Source organism: Maniola hyperantus, chromosome 4 (assembly GCF_902806685.2).
Source record: "Maniola hyperantus chromosome 4, iAphHyp1.2, whole genome shotgun sequence".
NCBI classification, from domain to species: domain Eukaryota; kingdom Metazoa; phylum Arthropoda; class Insecta; order Lepidoptera; family Nymphalidae; genus Maniola; species Maniola hyperantus.
Window position 1 is genome coordinate 6459102 of NC_048539.1, and position 23845 is coordinate 6482946.

At 38.9% G+C, this 23845-nt stretch overlaps 3 protein-coding genes across 15 annotated transcripts in view; 1 reads left to right on the forward strand and 2 right to left on the reverse strand.

Annotated features, from left to right (window-relative positions):
- Positions 1-491: 491 nt before the first annotated feature.
- Positions 492-3095, reverse strand: LOC117997190 (uncharacterized). The gene is made up of 6 exons (XM_034985385.2): positions 2969-3095; positions 2449-2593; positions 1834-1917; positions 1056-1119; positions 838-949; positions 492-710 (listed from the first exon to the last, which is right to left on the reverse strand). The coding sequence occupies exons 2-6, from the start codon at positions 2462-2464 to the stop codon at positions 492-494; spliced, it is 495 nt and encodes a 164-aa protein (XP_034841276.1). The 5' UTR covers positions 2465-2593; positions 2969-3095.
- A 1783-nt stretch (positions 3096-4878) lies between these two features.
- Positions 4879-6671, forward strand: Alg3 (Alg3, alpha-1,3- mannosyltransferase). The gene has a single exon (XM_034985377.2). The coding sequence runs from the start codon at positions 5124-5126 to the stop codon at positions 6609-6611; it is 1488 nt and encodes a 495-aa protein (XP_034841268.1). The 5' UTR covers positions 4879-5123; the 3' UTR covers positions 6612-6671.
- Positions 6672-7746: 1075 nt separating this feature from the next.
- The window catches only part of hyd (E3 ubiquitin-protein ligase hyd), a 39030-nt gene continuing 22931 nt past the window's right edge, over positions 7747-23845 (reverse strand). For 8 of the 13 annotated variants that reach the window (XM_069498174.1, XM_069498170.1, XM_069498169.1 and 5 more), the window contains exons 29-50: positions 23351-23529; positions 22643-22826; positions 21477-21637; positions 20392-20594; positions 19645-19810; positions 19205-19354; positions 17946-18064; positions 17308-17423; positions 16714-16841; positions 16435-16514; positions 15659-15786; positions 15066-15309; positions 14583-14771; positions 14059-14189; positions 13072-13201; positions 12629-12736; positions 12171-12333; positions 11402-11597; positions 10746-10952; positions 10263-10410; positions 9300-9530; positions 7747-8888 (exon numbers count right to left, since the gene is read on the reverse strand). In XM_069498174.1, coding sequence (XP_069354275.1) covers positions 8676-8888; positions 9300-9530; positions 10263-10410; positions 10746-10952; positions 11402-11597; positions 12171-12333; positions 12629-12736; positions 13072-13201; positions 14059-14189; positions 14583-14771; positions 15066-15309; positions 15659-15786; positions 16435-16514; positions 16714-16841; positions 17308-17423; positions 17946-18064; positions 19205-19354; positions 19645-19810; positions 20392-20594; positions 21477-21637; positions 22643-22826; positions 23351-23529 — 3574 coding nt within the window. In that variant the 3' untranslated portion in view covers positions 7747-8675. The remainder of the gene's footprint in view (positions 8889-9299; positions 9531-10262; positions 10411-10745; positions 10953-11401; positions 11598-12170; positions 12334-12628; positions 12737-13071; positions 13202-14058; positions 14190-14582; positions 14772-15065; positions 15310-15658; positions 15787-16434; positions 16515-16713; positions 16842-17307; positions 17424-17945; positions 18065-19204; positions 19355-19644; positions 19811-20391; positions 20595-21476; positions 21638-22642; positions 22827-23350; positions 23530-23845) is intronic. The other 5 variants (XM_069498176.1, XM_069498173.1, XM_034985372.2 and 2 more) reach the window with 3 other exon arrangements.

Below are 23845 nucleotides of genomic sequence, written 5' to 3' on the forward strand. Positions count from 1 at the left end.
ATGTACCTACCTACTTGGAGATCTTATGATAAACGAGGAGCTGCCAAACAAAAAAACGGTGTAATAACAGTTTATAACACTTGTGAGCAAAATACTTATTTTTTTAATCAGGACGTTTTTAGCCCACACAATACAAGCCTGATCTCATTACCAAGCAAAATGGCCTAAAACTGTATTAAAATTAAGTCCAACGTTAATTATTTCAATCACTCAACACACAAACCTTAACTCGTTTACAAGCAAAACGACCTAAAACGAAAAGTCGAAAATTCCTGATTTCGACCAATAGGTACGGTATTACAGTAAAGTCATTAAGGATCATTACAGTAAAGTTTCAACTGCTTTCATTTAGTTTTTTGCTCTTCCCATGAAATTTCATTCATTTATTTCGTGCAATTAACTAAGCCATTTTATTCGTTACCTTCTAAATATAACTACCTATGCAAAGGCTATGTGTAATTAACTAAAACAATCTTTTACAGGTTCATTTTTTATTTGGTATTATTATTAATAATATATGAATTAACGCTTATATCGGAGATTATCTTCAAAAAGTCACCAGGTGAGATGTTAGCTAAATAATCGTTGGCGTACGGTACAGCATAGTCCCACGCAGCATTCACTACGTCTTCATGAAAGCTTTCAATAATTTGCACGCCTTCTTTGTTCAACACTTGGTTAATTGGCCAAGAGCTGTTCTCTAAAGTAGCCTGAAATTTCACATTTTTTTGTATTAATATGCTACCCAAGATACCTACATGAAAACTTGCAATTGGGTAAGTAAGTAGTTACCTACTTAGGTATTTAAATATTAGTGGGTTAGTTGCGAGTACTCACATCGACCTTGCTTATATTGAATTCCAATGCGAAATCGTCTATCCTCATATTGACATCAGCTACACTAGCAAAATGAACGCTTAATGATACATCCACATCGCGGATCAAAACCCTGTAAGAAACAATCTTAAAACAATCTTGCTAGATTCACTCATGTATTTTCTTAACAATGAACCGCTAGAATATAACATTTTTCATGTCATAACAAGCTTACTTACGTCATCTTCCCGTGTCCTTGAAGTGGATAAAACACATAAGCACGTCCCTTAAGATTATAGTTTTCTGAAAAAATGAAAAATAAAATATTAAGTAGGTAGGTACTTATAGGGAATAATTAGAACGGTAGCAAAAACTTACTGCCATTATTATACTACCTAAACACAATCCAATACCAATAAACCGTACACAAAATACAGGTAATACAGTCAAAGCCGTGCCGCTAAGCGATTTAACGTTCCGGTACGATGTGTAGAAACCAAAGGGGAATGGGCTTAATAAAAACTGCCATACCCCTTCCAGGTTAGCCCGCTTCCATCTTAGACTACATCATCACTTACCACCAGGTGAGATTGCAGTCAAGGGTTAACTTGTATCCGAATAAAATCCGCAATGTATAGCGTGCAAAACTTGGGGTTAATGGCCCGCCTACGACACGGCATTGACCCCGCGGCACTTATCTACGCAACGTTCGTTGATCTCTATAGTAAGGCAGATGTTTTATTTGCAATACATTTCAAACTTTTAGGAAATACACAATTTTATTGATTTATTTTTCACGTTTTTTTGTGGCAAGTACCTAATATCATCATCATCATCATCATCATCATAAATATTGAATCATCAGTCCTATTACCTATCTTCGTTTTTGCTAGCGCTTCACTTCTTACACTCTTTATAATAGATGAATCCGTAGACTGCGCTAAATAAAAAAAATTGAACATGAAGTATTGTATGTGAAGTTTCAAAATGTTTTTAATATATTAATTTTCGACTAACCTGAGTGAAGAGTCAAAACTGGAACGAAAAGTTCTGCAGAAACACTGATATCATCCAAACTTTGCGTGACATTCAAATATTTCACTGAAAAGTTGTCTAATCCAGTCAGCGTCATATCTCCAATTGAAAATGTAATTCTAGTAAAAATAAACATCATAATCTAAATATATAAAATGAAAAGCTGATTGGCTCAAAAGTCAAACTCAGGATCGGGCTAAAATTTTGCATGCAGATAGTTGTTATTATGATTTAAAAAAACTATTTCATTGGGACTTATTTTATTTTATTTGGGACTGCAAAACTCAGTTTGTAAAAATTAATAATAATAATTGCTGATTTTAATGTAATGTAACCGCGTAATGTAACCGCAACGTAACTTTAACTGCCTTTCATGCAACTATACCTACAATCTACATAAAGGTTCCTTTTTATCATTTTGAATTGAATCAGAATTCTAAAAACAGTTGAAACAATTCAAGTACAGGAGACACTAGAATGAAAATATAAATAAAAGATATTTCTGTAGCGGACCGCATATAGGTACGGTAGGTATGATAATATATTAGATTTAGAATATTTTATTCTGCAAATTATTATAATATCATAGGTACTCACTTAATTCCTCTCCCATCGTAATAACTATCTATTTGGTTAATATTTGTTGACTTCAAGGAAGGAAGTGGAAATAAATTAGTTTGGACACTACCTTTACGCCATTTATTTAGAAGTGATAATATTTGCTCCTCGAGTTGATTATTTGCTGTGTAAAAGATTAAAATAAAGAATGTTAGTTGTGTAGCTAGGTACTTACATGAACTATAATTGAAAAAAGTCTGGTAAATAGCTCAACGGGCACTCAAAGGTCGTAAGTTCACAAGCTGGTTGCACTAATGACATTCTAGCGCAAGCCTTTAGTTGGAAAGGAAAGGGGCTAATTTTATACTTTAAATCCATACTAATATTATAAATGCGAAAGTGTGTCTGTCTATCTGTCTGTCTGCTAGCTTTTCACGGCTCAACCATTCAACCGATTTTGAGGAAATTTGGTACAGAGATAGCTTGCATCTCGGGGAATTAAATCCACGCGGACGAAGTCGCGGGCATCATCTAGTATTAGATAAGTTGTATAACTTACGTATTATACTTTCAGCACTAATACCCGCAGCAAAAACTAAAACAATGGCGATGGAATAAATTTTCTCCATTTTCATTCAATCCCTCAGTCGGTAATTTTGTCTGATGACTATGCCGCCTAAGCGAAGTCAAACCGTGCATTTAAAGGTTGTATTTATTTGCACACCATTGTGATATGATTACGTTATTTACTAAGCTTAAGAAAATATCCTTTCCAGGGTTCCGTACATCCGAACAAAAAACGGAAGTTATTTACCTACCCGCCGTGCAGTTTAGCGGGTACGATGCTGTGATAAATCGATAAGTGTGTAATAAAAGCCATCCATACCACACCCCTTCCAAGTTAGCCCGCTACCATCTTAGTTTACCAGCAGATGAGATCGCAGTCAAAGACTAACTTGTAGTGGAATAAAATAATAATGGATGACTGGAAAACCAAAGGAAAGCTTATAAAAAAATCTATGGTCTCAAAATAACATGGTAAATGTTTCCATATTATGCGTACAAACTTACATATTATTCATCGTACGGAACCCTCTCCACGCGAGTTCAACGCGCACTGGTCCGGTTTTTGGACATACTTATCACGAGAATTTATAACTAGTTAGGTACCTACTCGTTATCAAAAGATGAACTGATCAAGTCTTTGTGGACGATAATAAACTTGGTTTTATGAAGAGACCTAAAAGATTTAGTGGGTACCGTTAATTGGGATTAGATGATACCATGACCCACTAAACCTAATTTTTCAAGGGTAACATATTTAGAAATCCAGGCAACCAATAAAGTAAAAAAAGATTCCGACGAATTGAGAACCTCCTCCTTTTTTTGAAGTCGGTTAAAAACCATTTTGCCAACGTCATCATGGAATATCATGATGGGGCCCGTCTGAACGAATAGGTCATAGAGATAGGAATAGGTACACTTCGACTATCTAAGTATAGTAGAGTAACGTAGTAAGTGTCTTGGTCCATTTGTTTGTCGTTTTGCAACCGTGATGGTGCGGCAAAAGCAAACGCTTATTTCAAACCACATGTCGGTCACCTAATGTAATCTAGCTTGTGCTAGGAGTAGGTACGACAATTATAGTGCAACGGGCGGAGTTTGAACCGTCGACCTTTCGGTTTTTAGTCCACTGCTTTACCCGTTGAGCTATTGAGGCCCTAAATTGAATTGGGTCAATGGTGCCTATACATCAGATCACCGACTTCGTTACCCCGACAGTTCAGATCGACTTCCGTAACCCCGACTGTCGAAATCGAACTTCGTCACCTTAATTGTCGACATCAACCTTCGTTACCTCGACGGTCGACATCAACCTTCGTAACCACGATGGTCAACATCGACCTTCGTCACTTCATTAGTCGACATTCACCTTTGTTCTCCAACAGCGCTCCCCTGTAAATGTCATTCAGGTGCCAAGAGAGCCTTGTCAGTTGCCGCACTGTAATGGGCACAAAGAAGTTGGAAGTACAACTACGTAGTATGGGCATTAGTAATGCCTGCGCCAGATGCTTGTGACAAACAGCAAGCGTGTGGACGGGTGTTTGCGTATGCTAATGCTTGCCAAACCAACGCTTCAGGAGCGTTCCGATTGGCAGGCAAGCCATCTGTGGTTTACTGTATGGTGTTTGCCATAAGCGTGAGGCGCGTAGTTACTTCGTAGATGTAGAATTATTACCTCCTATGTCGATGGCTAAAGGATTCACCACACCGCAACGCTGCTGCTACGCGAGGCAGCAAGTGGGCAGTGGGCAGCAGACATACAGCCATGGACCTAGGTCCAAGTTCCAACCCACAGGTCCAACCATACATACAGCAAAGCAGCAGACCATCTGAATGTGATATGACCACAGATTAATAGGGATACTACGTATTGACAGTTCACAGCGCCAAGCATGAAGCAACTGTCGTGACTGTCATGTCCAATGTCAAGCAAGGTTTAAGGTTAGGACTTAGGATAGGGTTTATTTTATTTTTCGATTTATCTAACCTAGATACTATTTCGGTACCTAATTCGTAATCGTAAATAGTGAAAATAACCATGCAGCTCTTGGCTCAGAGTATGCGCCTGTCAGGGATAACTGATCTAATCTAAATATAGAAATATAGGCGCAATAAGTAAATCAGCTAGATACCTAGCCGCTGCCGCAACCATGGTGAATCGAAGCAAATTTCAGGAAGTGCAGCAGGAAATCAAGAAATTATTTACATGGAGTTATTTAAAAGGCCTTGTAATAAATCCTGCCCAATTACCTTTCGTCGCTTTCCTAATCATAGTGGCTGAATTGGTACTTAACATATTGATAGTAGAAAGAGTACCTTACACTGAAATTGACTGGAAAGCCTATATGCAAGAGTGCGAGGGATTTCTAAACGGAACACTTAATTACAGCAAACTTCGAGGAGACACAGGACCTTTAGTGTATCCAGCAGGTTTTGTCTACATTTACTCCATATTCTATTTTCTTACCAATCATGGTGAAAATATCAAATTAGCTCAGTACATATTTATTGGTATATATTTGTTATTGCTGAGTTTAGTCCTTAGGATCTATATAAAAACTAGGAAAGTTCCACCATATGTGCTAGTCATTACAATTTTAACTTCCTATAGAATACATTCTATTCATATTTTACGAATGTTTAATGATCCAGTTGCTGTACTTTTCTTATATGCATCATTGAACTTCTTTCTCGACTCAAAATGGTATTTAGGAAGTCTATTTTATAGTTTGGCAGTCTCGGTCAAAATGAACATTCTATTGTATGCACCTGCATTATTCTTCTTTTACATAATAAACCTTGGGCTAAAAGACACTATTATACAATTAATGGTTTGTGGTGTTGTGCAAGTAATCCTTGGTCTACCTTTTTTAATAATGGCACCTATGGCATACATCAAGGGTAGTTTTGACTTAGGGAGAGTTTTTAATCATACTTGGACAGTTAACTATAGATTTTTAGATATAAAAATATTTGAAAGTCTATATTTTCATTTAACATTATTGTCTATACACATTTTGCTTTTGTTAATATGCTTACCTATGTGTATTAAATACTTCCAAAGTTACTGCCATTTGAAATATGTACAAAAACAAGTACAACCTCAAATAGATGCCAAGAATCAAGATAGTAAAAGAAAAATTAAGCTAAAGAAAGACATGAAAACTGCAATAAGTACAAAGAATAATCAAGAAAAGCTTTCAAAGGAGCAGGAAGACTTTATACATTCATTTGAGGCTGTGTTGCAAAAATCTTCACAAAAAAGTGGGAAAAAGACACTTAAGAAGACTAGTGAGGAGGCAGAAAAGCAGCAACACTACAGCATTAACTTTGATGTATTATCACAATTGTTTATCTTGCCCATGTTCTTAGTCAATTTTATTGGTATTGTTTGTGCACGAAGTCTTCACTATCAGTTCTATTCATGGTATTTTCATACTTTGCCTTATCTTCTATGGTCAACTAACTATACTATTATTGTGAGATTTTTAATTTTAGCACTTATAGAACTTAGTTGGAATACATATCCTAGTACTGATACAACAAGTGCAATGTTACATATTTGTCATCTTTGTGTATTATACGGTGTTATCAATAAAATGTCTAGAGAATTAAATGTGGCGTCCAAAGTACAATAGTAATAAGGTGAATTATAAATTTTTTATAAGAGTGGTTTTCAAATAAAACTGTTTTACATTTGTATGTTTTTAGCGTTCCGTACCTCAAAAGGAAAAACGGAACCCTTATAGGATCACTTTGTTGTCTGTCTGTCTGTCTGTCTGTCAAGAAACCTACAGGGTACTTCCCGTTGACCTAGAATCATGAAATTTGGAAGGTAGGTAGATCTTATAGCTGACATTTGGGGAAAAATCTGAAACCGTGAATTTAGGGTTAGATCACACAAATAAAAAATTGTGGTCATGAACTAATAATTGGTATTTTCAACTTTCGAAGTGAGATAACTATATCAAGTGGGGTATCATGTGAAAGGTCTTCACCTGTACATTCTAAAACATATTTTTATTGATGCATCATAGTTTTTGAATTATCGTGCAAAATGATGAAAAAATACGACTGTAGTGCGGAACCCTCATTGCGCGAGCCTGACTCGCACTTAGCCGGTTTTTTTCCATTTAACTTAGCAAAACATGCGACGGTTGCGGACACGAGGTGCTGGAGCGGCTGGCGGCCTGATTAGAATGTGCCGCCTCTGCCTCTAAATCTCATTTCCCATAGCTTGTATTCATTTTATTTTGTATGAGATGAAAGAACCTTCGCCTCTTTTGTAGTCCCGCCCTTAGGGTCAAGAACACTAAAAGAGATGTAATCTTGTTTGTAACCAACATAGTTTTAAAATGTGAGTCAGATTGCACACAAGGGGTTTCGTACACCGCCGTTAGTTCACATCCACTGATGCGGATTTCAAGATTTTTTAAGATGTTTCAATTTTAAGTACCTACATAAATAAATGACAGTTGATTTATTTGTAATGTTTTATTCAATCAATTTTTGAGACAAAACAAACATGGGTTTGACGACCCTTCCTGGCGCAGTGGTAAGCGCTATGCTCTTATTAGTGCGAGGTCCCGCGTCCCCTGGCAGGAGTTTGGAATTTTATGGAGATGGACGGATAGCGGAGGCTTAGTAATAGGGTCCTTTTGACAACCCCTTCAGGTATGGAACCCTAAAAATAACATATATCTGAATAAAGGCTCATTTATTAATCAGTTGCGTGTTTTGGAAATGATATAAATTATAAAGAAAACTACAATGTAAGCGTTTTGAGAAATATTTATTATGAACCTTATTAAATACTAGTCAAAGGAAAATCTAATCCTTAAAATTTAGAGATACGAGGCGCATAATACTTCCTCGTTTATCACAATACATCCACTTTAAATGGAAACCGTCGCCTCTGCCCAGTATTCCCAAACATCAATTTAGCAGAATATACCCATTAAACTCTGATATTATTTCTTTATTTAACAAGCTTGTAATTAATAAAATTTTAACATATTGATTGGGCTAAATAAATAGAGTTAAAATAAAACAAATGCAGATATAATATATTATATATAGACTGGCTTCAAATAAAAATAGGTACATACTATATATAAAATAACATTTTAGACAAAAAGAGAAAGTAACATGTTTTAGTTGTTTATTACCAAAAGTGTTCATAAAACATCCCTGTTCCTCCTTGCATTATATAATGCAAACAGATTTAACAATACAACAGAGACTAACTACGTCGTAAGGGACGCGTACATCGGCCACTATCATACAACTGAATAATTATTTTAGAATTACCATAATTTACACCTGTTTTGCAATTAAACCTAAGTTCTTTATAAGATCTAGTTTTAAAAATCGTTAATAATTTCTATGTAGTTGTGCTCTCCAATATTTATGAGGCCGTCTTTCAAAACATTTTAGTTATTGCAATTGAATATAACTATTCAGTCAAATTAACTCCAGTCACATAAATAGTTTTCAGTCATATTCATCATAGGAATACAAATTCATACATAAGTATGAAACTAGTGCTAACATTTTTTCAACCTAGGTTATTTTATGGCGTTTTATAAATACAGACGTACGGTACCGTAAAACGGTAAAACTAACACGGATAGAATACAACGGCAGTCTTAAATGACTGAACTTACACCAACGAAATATGTAGTCACTGCATTGGAGCATTTTTACACAAAGCCAAAGTTTTTAGTTTTGATTGCGAGTAATAATTTATGCTTGAGCACGTGTCGCGAGGAGTACAGCGGTATATAGAGGCGAGAGATGCACGTGTTGGCGGTGGGCAAGTGCGCGTCGTCGGCGGGCCGGATGGTGACCGACGGCATGGGCTGGAAGCCCTCCTCCGACGCGGGCAGCGCCGGCGACCCCGTCCAGAAATATACCTACAATCAGAGCTTACCATTACTACATAATATTTTTAACATCTACCAAACCATTTCGACTACTGGTTACTATTACGATAAAAAACTGGTCAAGTGCGAGTCGGACTCGCGCACTCGACTCGTACAAGAAATAATAATATTATTAATAATAATTTTTGTAATGTAACCACAAATTCAAGGTATTTGGATTTTTTCCTTTACTTGTGCTATAAGACATTGCTACCTGCAAAATATCATAATTCTAGGTCAACGAGAAGTACCTTACAGGTTTATTACTTAAGACAATAAATATTTGTATGTAGGTGGATGTCTACTGTAATACATTGATTGTATATAGTTGTATAGTGTAGTAGTAAACTATATATTGTACTTATTTGTACTACTATACTTGTACTCAAAATATTCACTTACCAAGTCTTGTCTTTCTAAATGTGTCATTTTATCTACAATAGCCCATAACCACCGCTTGAAACGTGCCAGCCTCTCTGAAGGTTCGCCGCTCTCGTCGTTGAAGCTTGTGTACGATACCAAGGCGGCCACGTTGATGTCGCCTACGCCGTTTAGTAGGAGCCGCAAGTCTTCGGCCGTTAAACCTTCTAAAGCAGATTCCGGTAGCACGTCGAGGACGCCGACTCGCATGGCCTGTGAAAAGTTTTATTGCAATGACAATTTTGGCAAATGGCTTTTTGCTTATGAGTTCCTTGCAAGTTCCTTCCTGGGCAGCCTTACTGCGGCGGCCAATCCGATCTTTGCAGTTTGCGAACCATATCATAGGACAGGTCAGGTCCAGCTTGGCTACCGCAGCCAGGCTAGTGTGCGCGGGGACTCTAATAGTACATCCATAGTACAATACTATCCGGAAATAAAACAATTTACAGTCGAGTAATAAATATCACGTGTATAAGTCCCGCAAATTGATATTGCGCTGGAACCATGTCTCATTTTGTCATTTTGACGCATATTTTAGTAAAAATATACCATCAGCTCGAAACAGTCTAGTGCTGACGTCACTAAAATGGCGGCCACGCGCACTAGCAATTTGCGGGACTTATACCTAAAAACATCTAATATATTTTAGTTAGTGTACATTCAAAGAACCTCAAAACTACTGTCAAGCAATTTCTATTTTGTGTTGGAAATTGCTGGCGTGCTATTTCGTAGCAAACCGCAAAGAGCCGACTGAAGTTTTTTTTTGTTTTAATAACGAAGCAAGCAAGTGGGAGAAAAATTACAGTGAATCACAGATTACTAAAAGGTGGACTGCTAACAACACCTACAACTAAACCTTATCAAAATTTGTTGATTATGAGGGGTTCCCTCGATGAACTAACAATCATAGATCTTGAACTCAGTTCTGTACTAGTAAAGAAGTACCTCTAAGGCTTTCTCCTGAGACAGGAGCATGCGGTGCTGTGCGTATTTCCGCACGTAATCGTACACGTTGAGTGCGGTTACTTCCATCTCACGTCCTCCCGGCACCAACTCTACGCACCCACCACCTTCCTCTTCGCACATTTCCAAACTACAAGTAAGAAATAAATAAATATAAAACAAACTAAAATATCTACATGTTATCAAATTTTACTGATAAAGTTAAAGTTTTGCAAATCGCGCAAAAAACGACATTTCTGTAATAGCATTGGGGTGATTCGCTAACTCAGTGTCTAACACTGAACGATAGCCACCGAGCTCATTTTTTAATCCGATGAAGGTTTTCTACGAAAAAAATATTTTACTGCCACCCAGTGAAGTGGATTGATTGACAGATAAAAGGAAAAACGATTTCTAAAAATTTGTCAAATAGCCTAATAAAAAGCAGTAGTAAACAAAACAAATCAAACGATGTAGAGGCCTTACCTAAAGTTGAGATCAAGAGCGACGAAAAGCGAATGTGAGTCCCCAGTCTCGGCGTCCACTACGAGCTGTCGCAGGCTCTCGTACACCACGGGGTCGAAGAAGGCCAGGTCGTGGAACCGCACCGGCCGCCCCAGGATATACTTCAACACGTGTCGGTTCAGGAACATAGGACATAGTTCGTTTTGTAGTAGACAAAGGCCGATGATTCTGTAAGCATAATCATTATTTTTGTTGTAATGTAGCTTTCTACCTGTCTGTGTTGTATCTTCAGTGTTGATATATTAACATTAGTACCTATGCAAGGGCTTAGCACCGTGTTCTGTGAAGCAGTCAAAATTAGTATGAAACTGAACATCAAGTTGCAAGCAAAAATGAGTTGCACACTGCACAGCCCACAAATATTTATGTTCAGATTCAGAGTTTTTTCTCTTAGTGATTTATGGAATATTGGATTTCAACATGAGGATATTCAAGGCGCGAATCAACAAATTCCTGAAAAGCCGGCAACGCATTGGTCCTCTGGTCCTGTAAATGTTTATGGGTGGCGAAAATCACTTAACATCAGGTGAACCGCTTGCTCGTTTGCTCGCTATTTTATATTATGTATAAATAAAATTGTTGGTGGGCAGCCATTTTCATTCCCACGGGGCACTCACCTGCCGACGTTCCGGAAGGCGTTGATCCGCTCGGGCGTGGCGCGGCCCTGGCGCGGCGAGTAGTAGCCGCGTTTGCCGGGCGAGTAGAACAGCGGCGCGGCGTCGTCGGGCGCAACGGCCGCGCCTGCGCCCGCCGCACCGCCCGCGCTCGCGCCGCCGCCCGCGCCGCGCTCCGACAGCGAAAACACGTCCAGATCTGACCGCCGACACAACACTTATGATCAGAGGTGTAAATGTAAATATACCGTTTTGTTCGCCAGCGTCTCAATTGTCTCTCATCATACCTATTCGATAAACGAACCATTAGGGAAGTTTGACTTTAACTTTCTCTCTTCTAATTGGTCCGCGTTCGTGCTTTAGTATATCGTGGTTTTTTCTCATATTAATGTATTGATTAAAAATAGTGTCACTCGGGGTCAAATATATTGTTCTCAGGCGGCGTATATTGAATTCCTCGCTACGCTTAGGATACTACTTTAGAATACCTCGCTTCGCTCTGAATTCAAAATAACACCCTCGAGGAACAAATATCACTTTGGCCTCTTGTAACTTAAATAACAGCTATTTCAGCCCTCCATGACTCCTGTGGTACCTTTTTACAGAGCAAAGCAATGGTCAGTTTCAGCCCATCCTCCCAACATAGTTGCTGCCTACTCTTTGTGTTTTCCCCCGTCTTGTAGGTATTTTTAGCCACAATATTTCACTTTTAGCAATTAGCAAAAAAAAAAGGGATTAATAATTAGGATCGGAGTAATGTAGTTTTTCATACCTAATATAGCTTCTGAAGGATGCATGACGATGAGATCCATGGCCTCGCGAACTTTCTGCCGCAGCGCGTCCTCGCTGGCTAGCAGTACTAGCAGCTGCGCCGGCGTCAGTTCCAGCAACATACCCGTAATCTTGCCCGCGAAAGTCGGATGCAGGGAGTGCACCTAAACAAATCATCGTCATCATCATGATCATTAATCCATCGCCGGCTTACTACGGAGAACATTTTGTCCCAAACGTCAAAATCGCTTAAAGTGCCGTGAAAACATAGCAAGCAGATTAATAATATTAAGTATTATGTTGTCGGCACATCACGCCTAGACTAGGCAATCCTCAGAAATACCCAAAGAGCTTAGTACGAAGCTAATTTTGGCTTTGTCTACCAATTTTTCAGGCTCTGGACTATAACAGATAGATAAATTTAAAAAATGAGCAAAAAGGCAAAAAGAAATGACTTACCTTAGGATACAAACGTTCACCAAGTTGTGCTTGGTGCAAGGTGAGATGCTCATTGTGTCCGCCAGGCCTGTCTCCACTGTAGCCCGCGCCTTCGGTTCCAGGGGCAGCCTATACATAAGAACATTTTAATATTCATGAAATGAAGTTTACGTCGTGTTATCCATCTTCATAATATATAAAATAGAACGTACATCAAAATTCATTTTTATTATATTTTATTTAAGGCTCTAAGGTCCAAACGCGCTACGCGACGCGGCAGAGCTTTACTCCAAACAAACTCAACTATATATACCGCGCCGGGTCGCTCAAGTGCGGTTTGCCCCATACAAACTCAGCGCTCGGAGGGAGCGTGAGTGTTGTTTCTTTACGTAGTAATAGCTAATATTCTTTTTCTATACCTTGTTATAATATTGAACCTTAAAAATTGACCAGTAAATAAGTACCTGCGGCGAGTAGGGCCTGGCGTCCACGCTGAGCACTCTGCGCGGCTCGCGCACGGTGGGCGGGCGCGGCGCGGGGCGGCCGGGCGCGCGCCGCGCGTTGTCCTTCGCACGAGCCCTGCCCGCTCCGCTCCTGTACAAGAGGATTAACCTGTTCTTTATCATTAAGTTATTTCTGATATGGCCTACGTCTACGGCATTACGTCTATTACGTCAATTCCAGAGCTTGTGCAACTCGTCCTTCCGAAGTGATATTAAAAGGTCGATGCGCTCTTTTTAAATAAACGAGAACGTCCCATAGGCCACATCATCACTTACTGATGTGATTGTGGTGAGGCTTGTGCCTATCTCTATATATAAAAATGAATCGCTAAATGTGTATCTGGAGAACAGCTGAACCGATTTCGCTAATTCTTTTTTTATAATATTCCTTGAAGTACGAGGATGGTTCTTACGGACAGAAAAACTTAAAAAATTTGAATCGAATGTTAGGCGGTACGAAATTCGCCGGGGCAGCTAGTAGTGAATAAAAAACAAAAAAAAAAACGAGGCTGTTGTTTGCTATTTCGGCCGAGACTTGCATAGTAGGTAGTTTTTTGTAATTTGCGAGGAAACAATAAACAAGTGAATTCAAAAAATAGTTACATCGCAGAAAAGTTATTCTTCTTTTGTTCAAAAAAGCACTCATTTAAAAAAAATTGTTTTAAGATGCTTATGAAAAAAATACTTATTAAGGCCTACTTTTCATTTGCGCCAATCCGACCGGTCTTGAAATATTATTAAACTTTTGAAAATAAATGCACGTCAAGCCTTTATAATAATAATTATATTGGTTACTTTGTTTTAATAAATACTTTTGGTATGCTAACAGTGAGCCAAACCGCATGCATAGTTGGAATGTTACAAATACAAACTTATTAATATAACGTTGCAATATTTATTAAGTATGCAAGTTAAAAGACAAGTGAACATTTTGAATGTTAAACATACCTTGGTCCACTATTGTTACTGGCTCCACCGGCGGCAGTGCCAGCCGAGCCCGAAGTGCCATTGGTAGTGCTATTGCTACCACTGCCTGTCGTTGTTTCTAAGGGCGGGAGTTTTTCATTTGCTAGCAACGCCTGGGGACATAATACGTATGAAATAGAAACCTTTAACGAAAATAGAAAAAAAAAATATTGTACTTAAATGGTACAATTCATTGATAGAATCCTATTGCACAAAATACAAGGAACATCAGCAGAAAATAAAAAAAAGTCAACAACATTTATTTGAATAACAAATAGGAATGCCCCAAGAACATTGTGTTGGACAAGGGTCATTCTTTTGATGGAGTCCAAACAAATTTATTTCACTCTTTGTACATTACATAGCAGAGAAAAGTGTAGTACAGTTTGAACCATTTTAGAAAAGATGTGTTGCTTCGCGTCGAGCCTTCGCCAAAATGGGTACGATGGCTCTACCTCGCCCATACTCAGTAATGGGCATTAAGAATGATTTGAATTAAGACTTACCTCGGCGATGCTGGTGTAGAAGGAGCGCGCGACGCCGCTGCCCTCGCCAGGCTCGTCACGGAAGGTCACCTTCACCCTGTTGACTGCTAGGGGTGGCTGAGCGCTGTGCGCGCGACGGTTCTGTCCCGCAAATGCACTGTTGAGCTCTGCGAACGTTTGTTGGAGCAGTTTTGCACGATCACGCTCCATCTATAAAAACAGATCATTCATTCATAGCAAATATGCAACCTGCTTGTACTTAAGCGCATCGCCATCGTTATATTATAGGTGAAATTAGTAATGATGTTCGCGGCTGCTTCCACGTGAATTTACGTTCTTAAAAATTTCATGGTAACTATTTGATTTCAATATCAAAGCTACTGAAACGCTATGAAATACTCAATGAACACTAATAACATACAAATAGAAAAGATACACTTTTATTGACTAAATCACATGAAAATATTAGGACAGTGAGTGTGTATGTACTTAGAATGGTCTTACCTTGTGCAAAGTCAAGTCCCTCTGCTGGGAATTCCTCAACTTTTCCATGTCTCGTCGGAACTTGACCTCCTTGACGGGAAATCCCCCAAGTTCGGCGACCACGGAACCCGGCTCGAGTCCGACATCTTCGGTGAAAACTCGCCCGAACAAGTCCAAGGACAGCCGCCATCGACCCAGTAGCAAGTCGTGCGACACTGACGCGCCCAGCGACGGACACGCGCGACTGTTTGTAACATAGGCAATACTAAAAAAGGTACAAAAAAAATACTAAAAAAAGACACTAAATAAGACCAAATCAATTATTAAATTGGCTATGATTGAAATAGTCAGCTTCAAAATGTCAGCAAATATATAGACCAAGTAATTATTTCGATAACTATTTGTTAGTTTTCGATAACATATAGTACGCGAAAGCGAGATGGCAATCAGGGAGGGAACGCCCTGCACATCAGCACTGCTCCCGCGCTAACCCGGTGCGGGCGAACGCGGGTGCGTGCGTATGATTTGTATGGGATTAAGTAACAGAGAGAGCGCAACTTCTATCCGCGGACAGAATATGTATGAATTATTTACAGACGTTATATTATACTCACGGTTGAGCCGGTGCGTTAAGTACTTGTGGTGGCAGTGCGGGCGCTAGTGGCAACCCGGTTGTCTCTACTGTGACATGAGCGGATATTTCTTGCGATTCTAACGGGTCAGCCGCACTTAACAATTCACCCTAAAAAGATTTATTTTTTAATTATTATATATCTCTCACCACACTGTTAAAGCTAAACAATGTCAAAAGGAATACTGCCTATCATATCTAATAATCAAATTTAAGAGGCATTTTAAAAGCAGAGATGATATTCAAATGGCTATGAGAGCCAGAGCAGCCTAATTTTCTTCCAGAACTGATATACTAAATTAAAATTGCTTTAAGTCAATTGGATACATAAGTCACAATTGGTTAGGCTTTTGCCAGCAATTTTCTGGTAATTAAAATCACTGGAAAAAAAATGTTCGACCACTCCAGCTCTCATAGCTTTTATGAAATACAAATTTTCCTTCAATATGAATAAATTAATAATTAAAGTATCAACAGACCGATTAAGGAATAAGTTGCACACAAATCTTTCAAAGGTCTAAAAGTAGTGCTTGCTATTCGCGACAGCTTAAATGTTGAAATAATGGTATTTTTATATAACGATTCCTGCTGAAAAGGATAACATTATTTTTAGACCTAGGTCAGTTCAGTTAACAGACTTGTGTACTACAGAATCAACACCCATAACGTTAAACGCTATGTTTACTACAAGTATCCAATTGAAGAGGGTTGGGTGTAATTTTGTTAAGAAAAGTCCCCCAAAAAAGCGGAGTGACTTACAGCACGTACAATAACGCTCTTGCCCGGACTGCGCGACGACGACGCGCGCGGCTCTGGCGCCATCATTGAACTGCTCGGACCTATTTAACACAAGTGGTAATTAATTTTTTTTTTAATAATCTGACTTCCAAAGTCACTACTTTTATATATTTTTTTTTAGCGACATGCACCACACGAAATGATTGAAATAATGTTTTGACACTTTGTGCCGCGCTGTGCAGCACCGCAGAATTGCGGTCCGGCCTTTATTAGTTTATTGCTTTATATGTATGGTTTTACCAGGTATAGGAGACACAGTCTGTTGATGCGGCGCCTCAATGATGGAACAGGCGGTGTCGACTAGGGTGTGGAACTCTGATGCAGACGCACTCGGCTCATGGTGATTTAGTGTGCTTGCATGCGGATGTCTAAACAACACAAAAGTTAATCTTCATTATAAATCGATGGCTCCTACATATAGTGCATAGTTCTAATTTTATAGAAAAGTGTGTCAAAGATAAATTAATATTTTAATTAAATTGTAAATATTTAATTGGTGGCAATTAAATTATACGAACATACGTTGATTATCTTCAATTCTATTTGTATTTTTAAAGTTTTGTCACCTACAATGACAAATCAAAATAATGATGCACTAAATAATTGTTGTACTATCCCCAATTCATTTAGAGCAAGAAAAATACAATAAATCTGCTGTATGAAAAACAGTCATCTGCAGAGAACTTTGTACAAAAACGATGGCACTATTTTTAAATGTCTGTCCAAAAGGTAAACAATAATTTAATTTATTGTCTTTACACGAAAAACTTACCTATGATGCTTTTCATAGGTAAGCCTCCTAAGGTAAGTAGGTAAGGTATCATAGGTACTTACCTATGATGCTTTTTCCTGTGCACTTGTCTAGCTTCGTTTGAATCCGAATCGGATACATATTCGTCGTCTGTATCGATGTCCATCTTTGTCACAGGATCCTTTGCACAGGAGAGATCCTAAAAAGTTGATGAATCATTTGAGTACATATTTTTATTAGAAAAATATTTACTAATAAAGTTTTGAAAAAAATATCAAAATCTAAGTGCGCTCTATATATTTCAGCTTAACTCTTTCAGTGGAGTTGACAATCAAAGAGTGTATAATGGCATCTATTTTGAATATTGACTTTGATTTGATTTGAATCAACATGTGAAACTCATGACAGGATAAAATAAAATGAGATCTTTAAAGCAGGTTAGAGAAAGCAAAATAACTTTTACACACTGGTGTTAAGAAACAAAGAAACGCTATTTGAGCTAGTGAGGTAGAAAGTTATTTGCACAGTTTTAACTTTTGTTATAATAACACGCACGAAGATCTGCCCCCCAACTGTGTAAGAAAAACGCATTAGCTAATTATACCCCTTGATTGGCTGTGAAAAAATGTGAACAGCGAATTCAACCAATCAAGAGGCAGAATTTGCTGTCGATTACGATGAAGACGTTTTTCTTACACGATCGGGGGGCAGATCTGTTTACCTGTGGTTCATCTCTAGTCAAGGTGTGACTGTGAGTGGGCGGCGCAGACGCTGGCCGCGCGGGCGGGGACCAACCACGCTCAGTGCCGCGGCTTGACAGACCTAGCCTTCTTGGTACCACTGTTAAACAATTGTATAAGGTTTTATAGATAATATTTAATCAAACAAAGCAAATTTATGTTTCCTGGCTTGCCAGATTTTTTTCCGAAAAATAAATAGTGTTGGGACTAAAAATGATATGAAGAAATTTAAATCGCTGAGACAGTACACTTACTCTCAGTAAAATAGGTAAGCTCACTTCTAAAAAAGAGAAGTAGGAACTGGTACATTGTCTCAGTCAGTGACGGAACTGTACCACATCACATCACTTGAAATATGGCATTACCATTTTACAATTTACCATACCATAATATTATAAATGCGAAAAATGCGTCTGTGTTAACTTTTCACGGCTCATAACCTTAACAAATTCTGACGAAATTTGGTACAGAGGTAATTTGCCTGGAGAAGGACAGCTACTTTTTATCCCGGAAAATCAGAGTTCCAACAGGGTTTCAAAACCTAAATCCATGCGAGAGAAGTACGGGCATTACGGCTATTTCTATTGCACGCAGGCTCTCAATTAAATTGACAGGTCTTAAGTCTAGTCTATATAAAAAAGTGTAGCCGTTAATTAACTATAAACGTAAATGAATTTGTTTAAAACACTGCGTAAATAAGAATAATAAAGATGACCAAAATTCGCGCTGTGAAGCTAAATGAAGGCATTAATGCGTGTTCATTCATGCACTTTAAAATTAACGCGGGCGCTTTAAAATTAACATAACCTCTGCGACAAACAAATGTTAATGAACAAAGACTGCTGTCGGTTTAACGCGAAAAAGCATTAAACAAATATATAATCATTTATTTGCAAGAAAGTTAGTACAAGAAAGATGGAAGAATACAATAACCAGAGGCCATAACATTTGACTACTTATGTTTATAGTGTGCAAATATTTTACATGAGTTAAAATTTCAATTTTTAAAGTTTAAATACAGCACTTATATAATAAATACCATTTAAACAATTCGCAATATAGCCAATTTTAGAGGTAGTTTCTACTGTAAAGGATTAGTGACAAATATCAACAAATACAAATTTCAAAAAAGTTTAAACCAAAAACACGCAGTACGCATTTACGTAGCGCACCCCTGTCCCTGAATAAAGTAAGCAAAAATGAAAAAAAATCTGTACTATGTTGATATGTTCTACGCTACCTTCTAGTGGGTTGTTGACCCCAGGTGGTCCTTCTCCAGAGGCCGGGACGGTGACGGGTTGTCGCGGCATCCCGAAGAGTTCTTCGCGGCGTGCATTGGGTTGTAGTAGTTGCGGTTGGTCCGCCAATGGCAGCGCGTCTTGCATTGTCACTGTGAAATACATTTTGTTTCACAGACTGCTCTCAAAAATCAAGATGTGGTATTACATTACTATTTTGAAGACTAACGAATATTGAGAAAAAAAACTAAACACAACTGAAATTATTATCTACTGAGCAATAGTTTTGAAATTTTGTAGTTACATGGTTTATTTACGCACGAATTTTCCCTCCCTCCTATGTTCAAACATAGGCCTTCCCTAGTGAGCCCTACCACAGCCTGTCCTCAGCCTTCCTCATCAGAAAACTGTAATAAATGCGATTTTTTCTATTTACACTCACTGTTGAACGGATCCGGCGGTGGGCACCCCAAGCACAGCGTGGAATCGGATCGTTGGAAGAAGGCGTGCGTACGGCCGCGGGCGCTCTCTCCCTCGCCGTCCGACTCTGCAGCCGCTCCGCCGCCCACTACCATTTCTTCTTCTCCTTCCTCGTTCTCATTCTCATCCTGGACCAAAAAGCATTTACTTAGAATTGAATTGTCCATTGACATAAAATCCATACTCTCACCCTAAATATATAACAGGAAAAGATAAGATGACTGAGTGAGTGACTGACTGACTGATCTATCAACGCGCAGCTCAATATACTGGACGGATCGGGCTGAAACTTGGCATGCAGATAGCTATTATTACGTAGGCACCCGCTAAGAAATGATTTTTGAAAATTGAACCCCTAAGGGAGTGAAATAGGGTTTTGAAATTTGTGTAGTCCACACGGATGATGTCGCGGATATAAGCTAGTGTGTGTGTATGTGTATTATTTCGTGTGTGTGTGTGCGCGTGCGCAAGTGGGAGGGTGCGTGCGTGTGAGTAAGTATGTGTGTGTGATGATTATGGTGCAGTTACGGCTGTGCAGCTCTCGAATAGTAGACCAGTGCGTCCAGAACATAGGCTACGTGCCTGAGCGCCGCAATATCCAGCACTGGCAGTTGTTGCTCCATACAGTTAAAGCTCTAAAAGCCTATTATACAAAAAAGCAATTAAAGCTTGAAAGCCTATAATAGAAAAATTTGTCAGAAGTACATACTGCTGTCCAGAGGTGCTGATGATGATGCGGTTGCGGCTGCGCGGCTCGCATGTAGTAGACCAGTGCGTCCAGTACGTAGGCCACGTGCTTGAGCGCCGCAACATCCAGCACGGGCAGTTGTTCCGCGTGTTCGGCACTATGAGCTCGCAGTAAGGACAGGCAGTATGCGAGGAATTCGCGCCGTGCGTTGCCTGACTCTACACCTACAACAATATTTGATTAAGTACAACTAGTATGAAATAAAACTCAAATTTTTATCTATGCTGCATGCTTTTCAATATATTTCCCTTTCGCTACAAAACTATCGCATTACGCAAAAAGTCCGCGTTTATAAAATAATGTTTTACAAAACCTATTTTATATCCCTCATAGAACTCAAAAGAACGTAGTTCAAAAAATACATTGAAATTAAGTTAAATAAACCATGAATAACATTCATGTGGATACCGATAGGAGTATGGGTGTAATAAAACCGCCACACCCCTTCCAAGTTAGTCCACTACCATCTTCCGAATGCTTCATTACTTACCATCAGGTGAGATCGCAATCAAGGGCTAACTTGTAATGGAATAAAAATAATGTTGTCTGATAACTTAAAAGAACAAAGAGCAGAATGGCATTATATCATTTAACTTTTGGAACTGCTGAAACTTTTTTATTTGATTCGTTAAAGTTGTGCTGCTTTGAAATAGGGATGCCCACTACTGCATCGGTGTGGATATAGGTTACTAAAAATCCAGTTGGAACTCTTTGATTTTCCAGGATGAAAAATGACAATATCCTGAACGCAACCAACCCCTGTATCAAAATTTATATAAATCGGTCAATCAGATGGGCCTTTAAGAATCCTGTGGGAACTCGATTTTCCGGGATGAAATAAAAAGTAGCCTATGTACTTCACTTTACTGGGATGCAATCTCTGGACCAAATTTCATCAAAATCGGTTAAACTGTCACGGTCATGAAAAGCACTAGCTTTAAACAGACAGACAGATAGAAAGACAGACATTCCAATTTTAATATTAAGTATGGAAGTATGGATATAGACGCAAACTGAGGTAACTACAACATTTAAGTCAATTTTACCTTGTTCTCGGTCTCTAGCTCGTGGGCCTTCCGTAAATCCAATAATTCTAGTAACAGGCGATGTTAAAGTCAAAGAAGTGGCACGCCGAGCCGCAGGGGCTGACGAACGAGTTTCTCCGCTCGAAGTGCTTGCGTTGTTAGATGTTAATGATGCGCCAAATCTTTAACAAACGGGTACCCCAATAAGTATCTATACCCCATCCGCCGAAAAAAGTTAGCTATATCACGCTCTCTGTTACGTAATCCCATACAAAATGTGATAGAGGCAAAAATCTCCATGAGCGCTAACCATTTTGAGTCACAACCAATCATAAATGAAACTGTTTTCTAATTGAATTTCGAATGTTTTTTGAAAACATACTTGTATGGGACTACGTAACACACGCTATACCAACTTCTTTCCGCGTATAGGGTATAATGTCACGGTAATGTTATCTATACAGTAACTCGGCCGTATCTTTGAAATAAATACCTACAGCAGCGCGGTACATAAACATGCGATAGGGCTGCCCGCCTCCGGCATTTTAATTACATTTGCTTACTTTGTGTACTTGTCATTTGCCTACTTTGTGTTTAAATATGTACTTGTCATATTAAATATGTACTTGAACTTATTTTCAGTAAAAAAAACGCGCGGTTATTAAAAAAACAAAACACCGTCCGTTCGTCACTGCGGCACAGTCGCGACCGGCTGCACCACGAGCGCACCGCGAGATCGACGCGCGTAGGTATAGCTCGCGTTTCGCCCGTTTGTATGAAGTTGGAATACTGTATATAACATTGCCGTGATAATGTTCACAATCATATCTGATTAGCTGACACTATAAATTCACGCAAGATTACCATTAATTCAGCCAATCACAGCCAAACAATTTGTTTGAAATTTCAGTTATCCTTTAATGGAAGACATGGCACAGACACTGTCTCCATAGACCGGCGATGTAATGCTGTCAAAGACAAGCTAGTAAATCATCTAAAAAAGGACAGCAAAATATGCTCACCGCAGTTGTGCGTCAGTAGCATCCATGACAATGACTATCTTGTCCATGTCACTGGGTTTCAAAAACACAAAAAGTGTGGGTAGCCACATTTCACACACATATTTATGGTCATTCGAACCGAAGTCGAGAGAGATCATCTAAAATAGGACAGCAAACTATGCTTACCGCAGTTGTGCCTCAGTAGCATCCATGACAGTGACTAGCCAGTCCCAGGTCTGTTTGAGTTGCCTCTCGAGGTAACACTGCAGGCGCAATGCCTCACGGTATGCCAGCGGCAACATGCGTGGCAAAGGAATCGTCACGCGTTCGTATTCCCACAGCAGATCGGCGATTTGGCGTATTACAATACCTACAGACAATAAAAGTTAATTTAGCAGATTTTGAATAATTATGACTTCCAACAATATATTGTTACTAATATAAAATGTAACTAGGAAAAGAAAGTCTGGTATATAAAAATGCTATAGCCAAAGTCGATGAAGCATGGTAATTCGTGAACCATCCTGAAACTGGACTCTGCAATAAGTAAACACAAATTGTTTTTGGTGAAAATTATACAACAATTTAGAAGTGATAATGAATCTAATCATAATTAGCATCATTTATAACTAGCGACCGTCCGCGGATTCCTTCGGCGGAAATATAAATCCTCTTTATAAAAAATCCGGCCTTGCCCCTTGTCTACATTATGAAGGAAACCTCTGTGCAAAATTTCAACTTTAGACAAGGACTTGGGCTGGGCATTGATGAATGTGACAGGACTTTTCATGTCTATATTTAAATTTGATTCATCGGTTACTGTCAAGCGACAAGTATGACAAAAAGCTAGTAAAAAGATCGACGACCAAATAAACAATTAGAATAATTGCTCACCGAAAGCCCGGGCGAGGAAAGACGCAGTGGTGGAAGTAGAGTTCGGGTCGTGTGCACCTGCCGCGGCCGCGGTCGTCGAGCGGCGCAAAGAGGCGGGGTCAATGAACACTAGCGAAGACCCGCCCGTGAGCCTCACGCCGCCCGTGCCGCTGCTGGTTCCACGGGCAGTCTCACGGGATCTAAAACAAATTACAAACAATATAATATAGATGTTCACTCTCTTTGTTTCTCCTACCTACTCTACAAATCTTTCCTTGGCAATATAGAAAGTTCCAAGATTCCAAGGTTCCAAGAGACTTCCTAAAACATTGTGGACTCTGCAATCAATGCTATTTTATTTTATTTATATGACAGAGTTTAAGACATCTTACGTGGCTATAAAGATGTTGTCTAAGAAAAAGCGGGCAGTCCTACGTGTAAACAATCCCAAACTAGCCAGGTCGTTGGAAAGCCTACGATTTAAACTCTCTTTTCGGTGTTCTATCGCCTTTATGT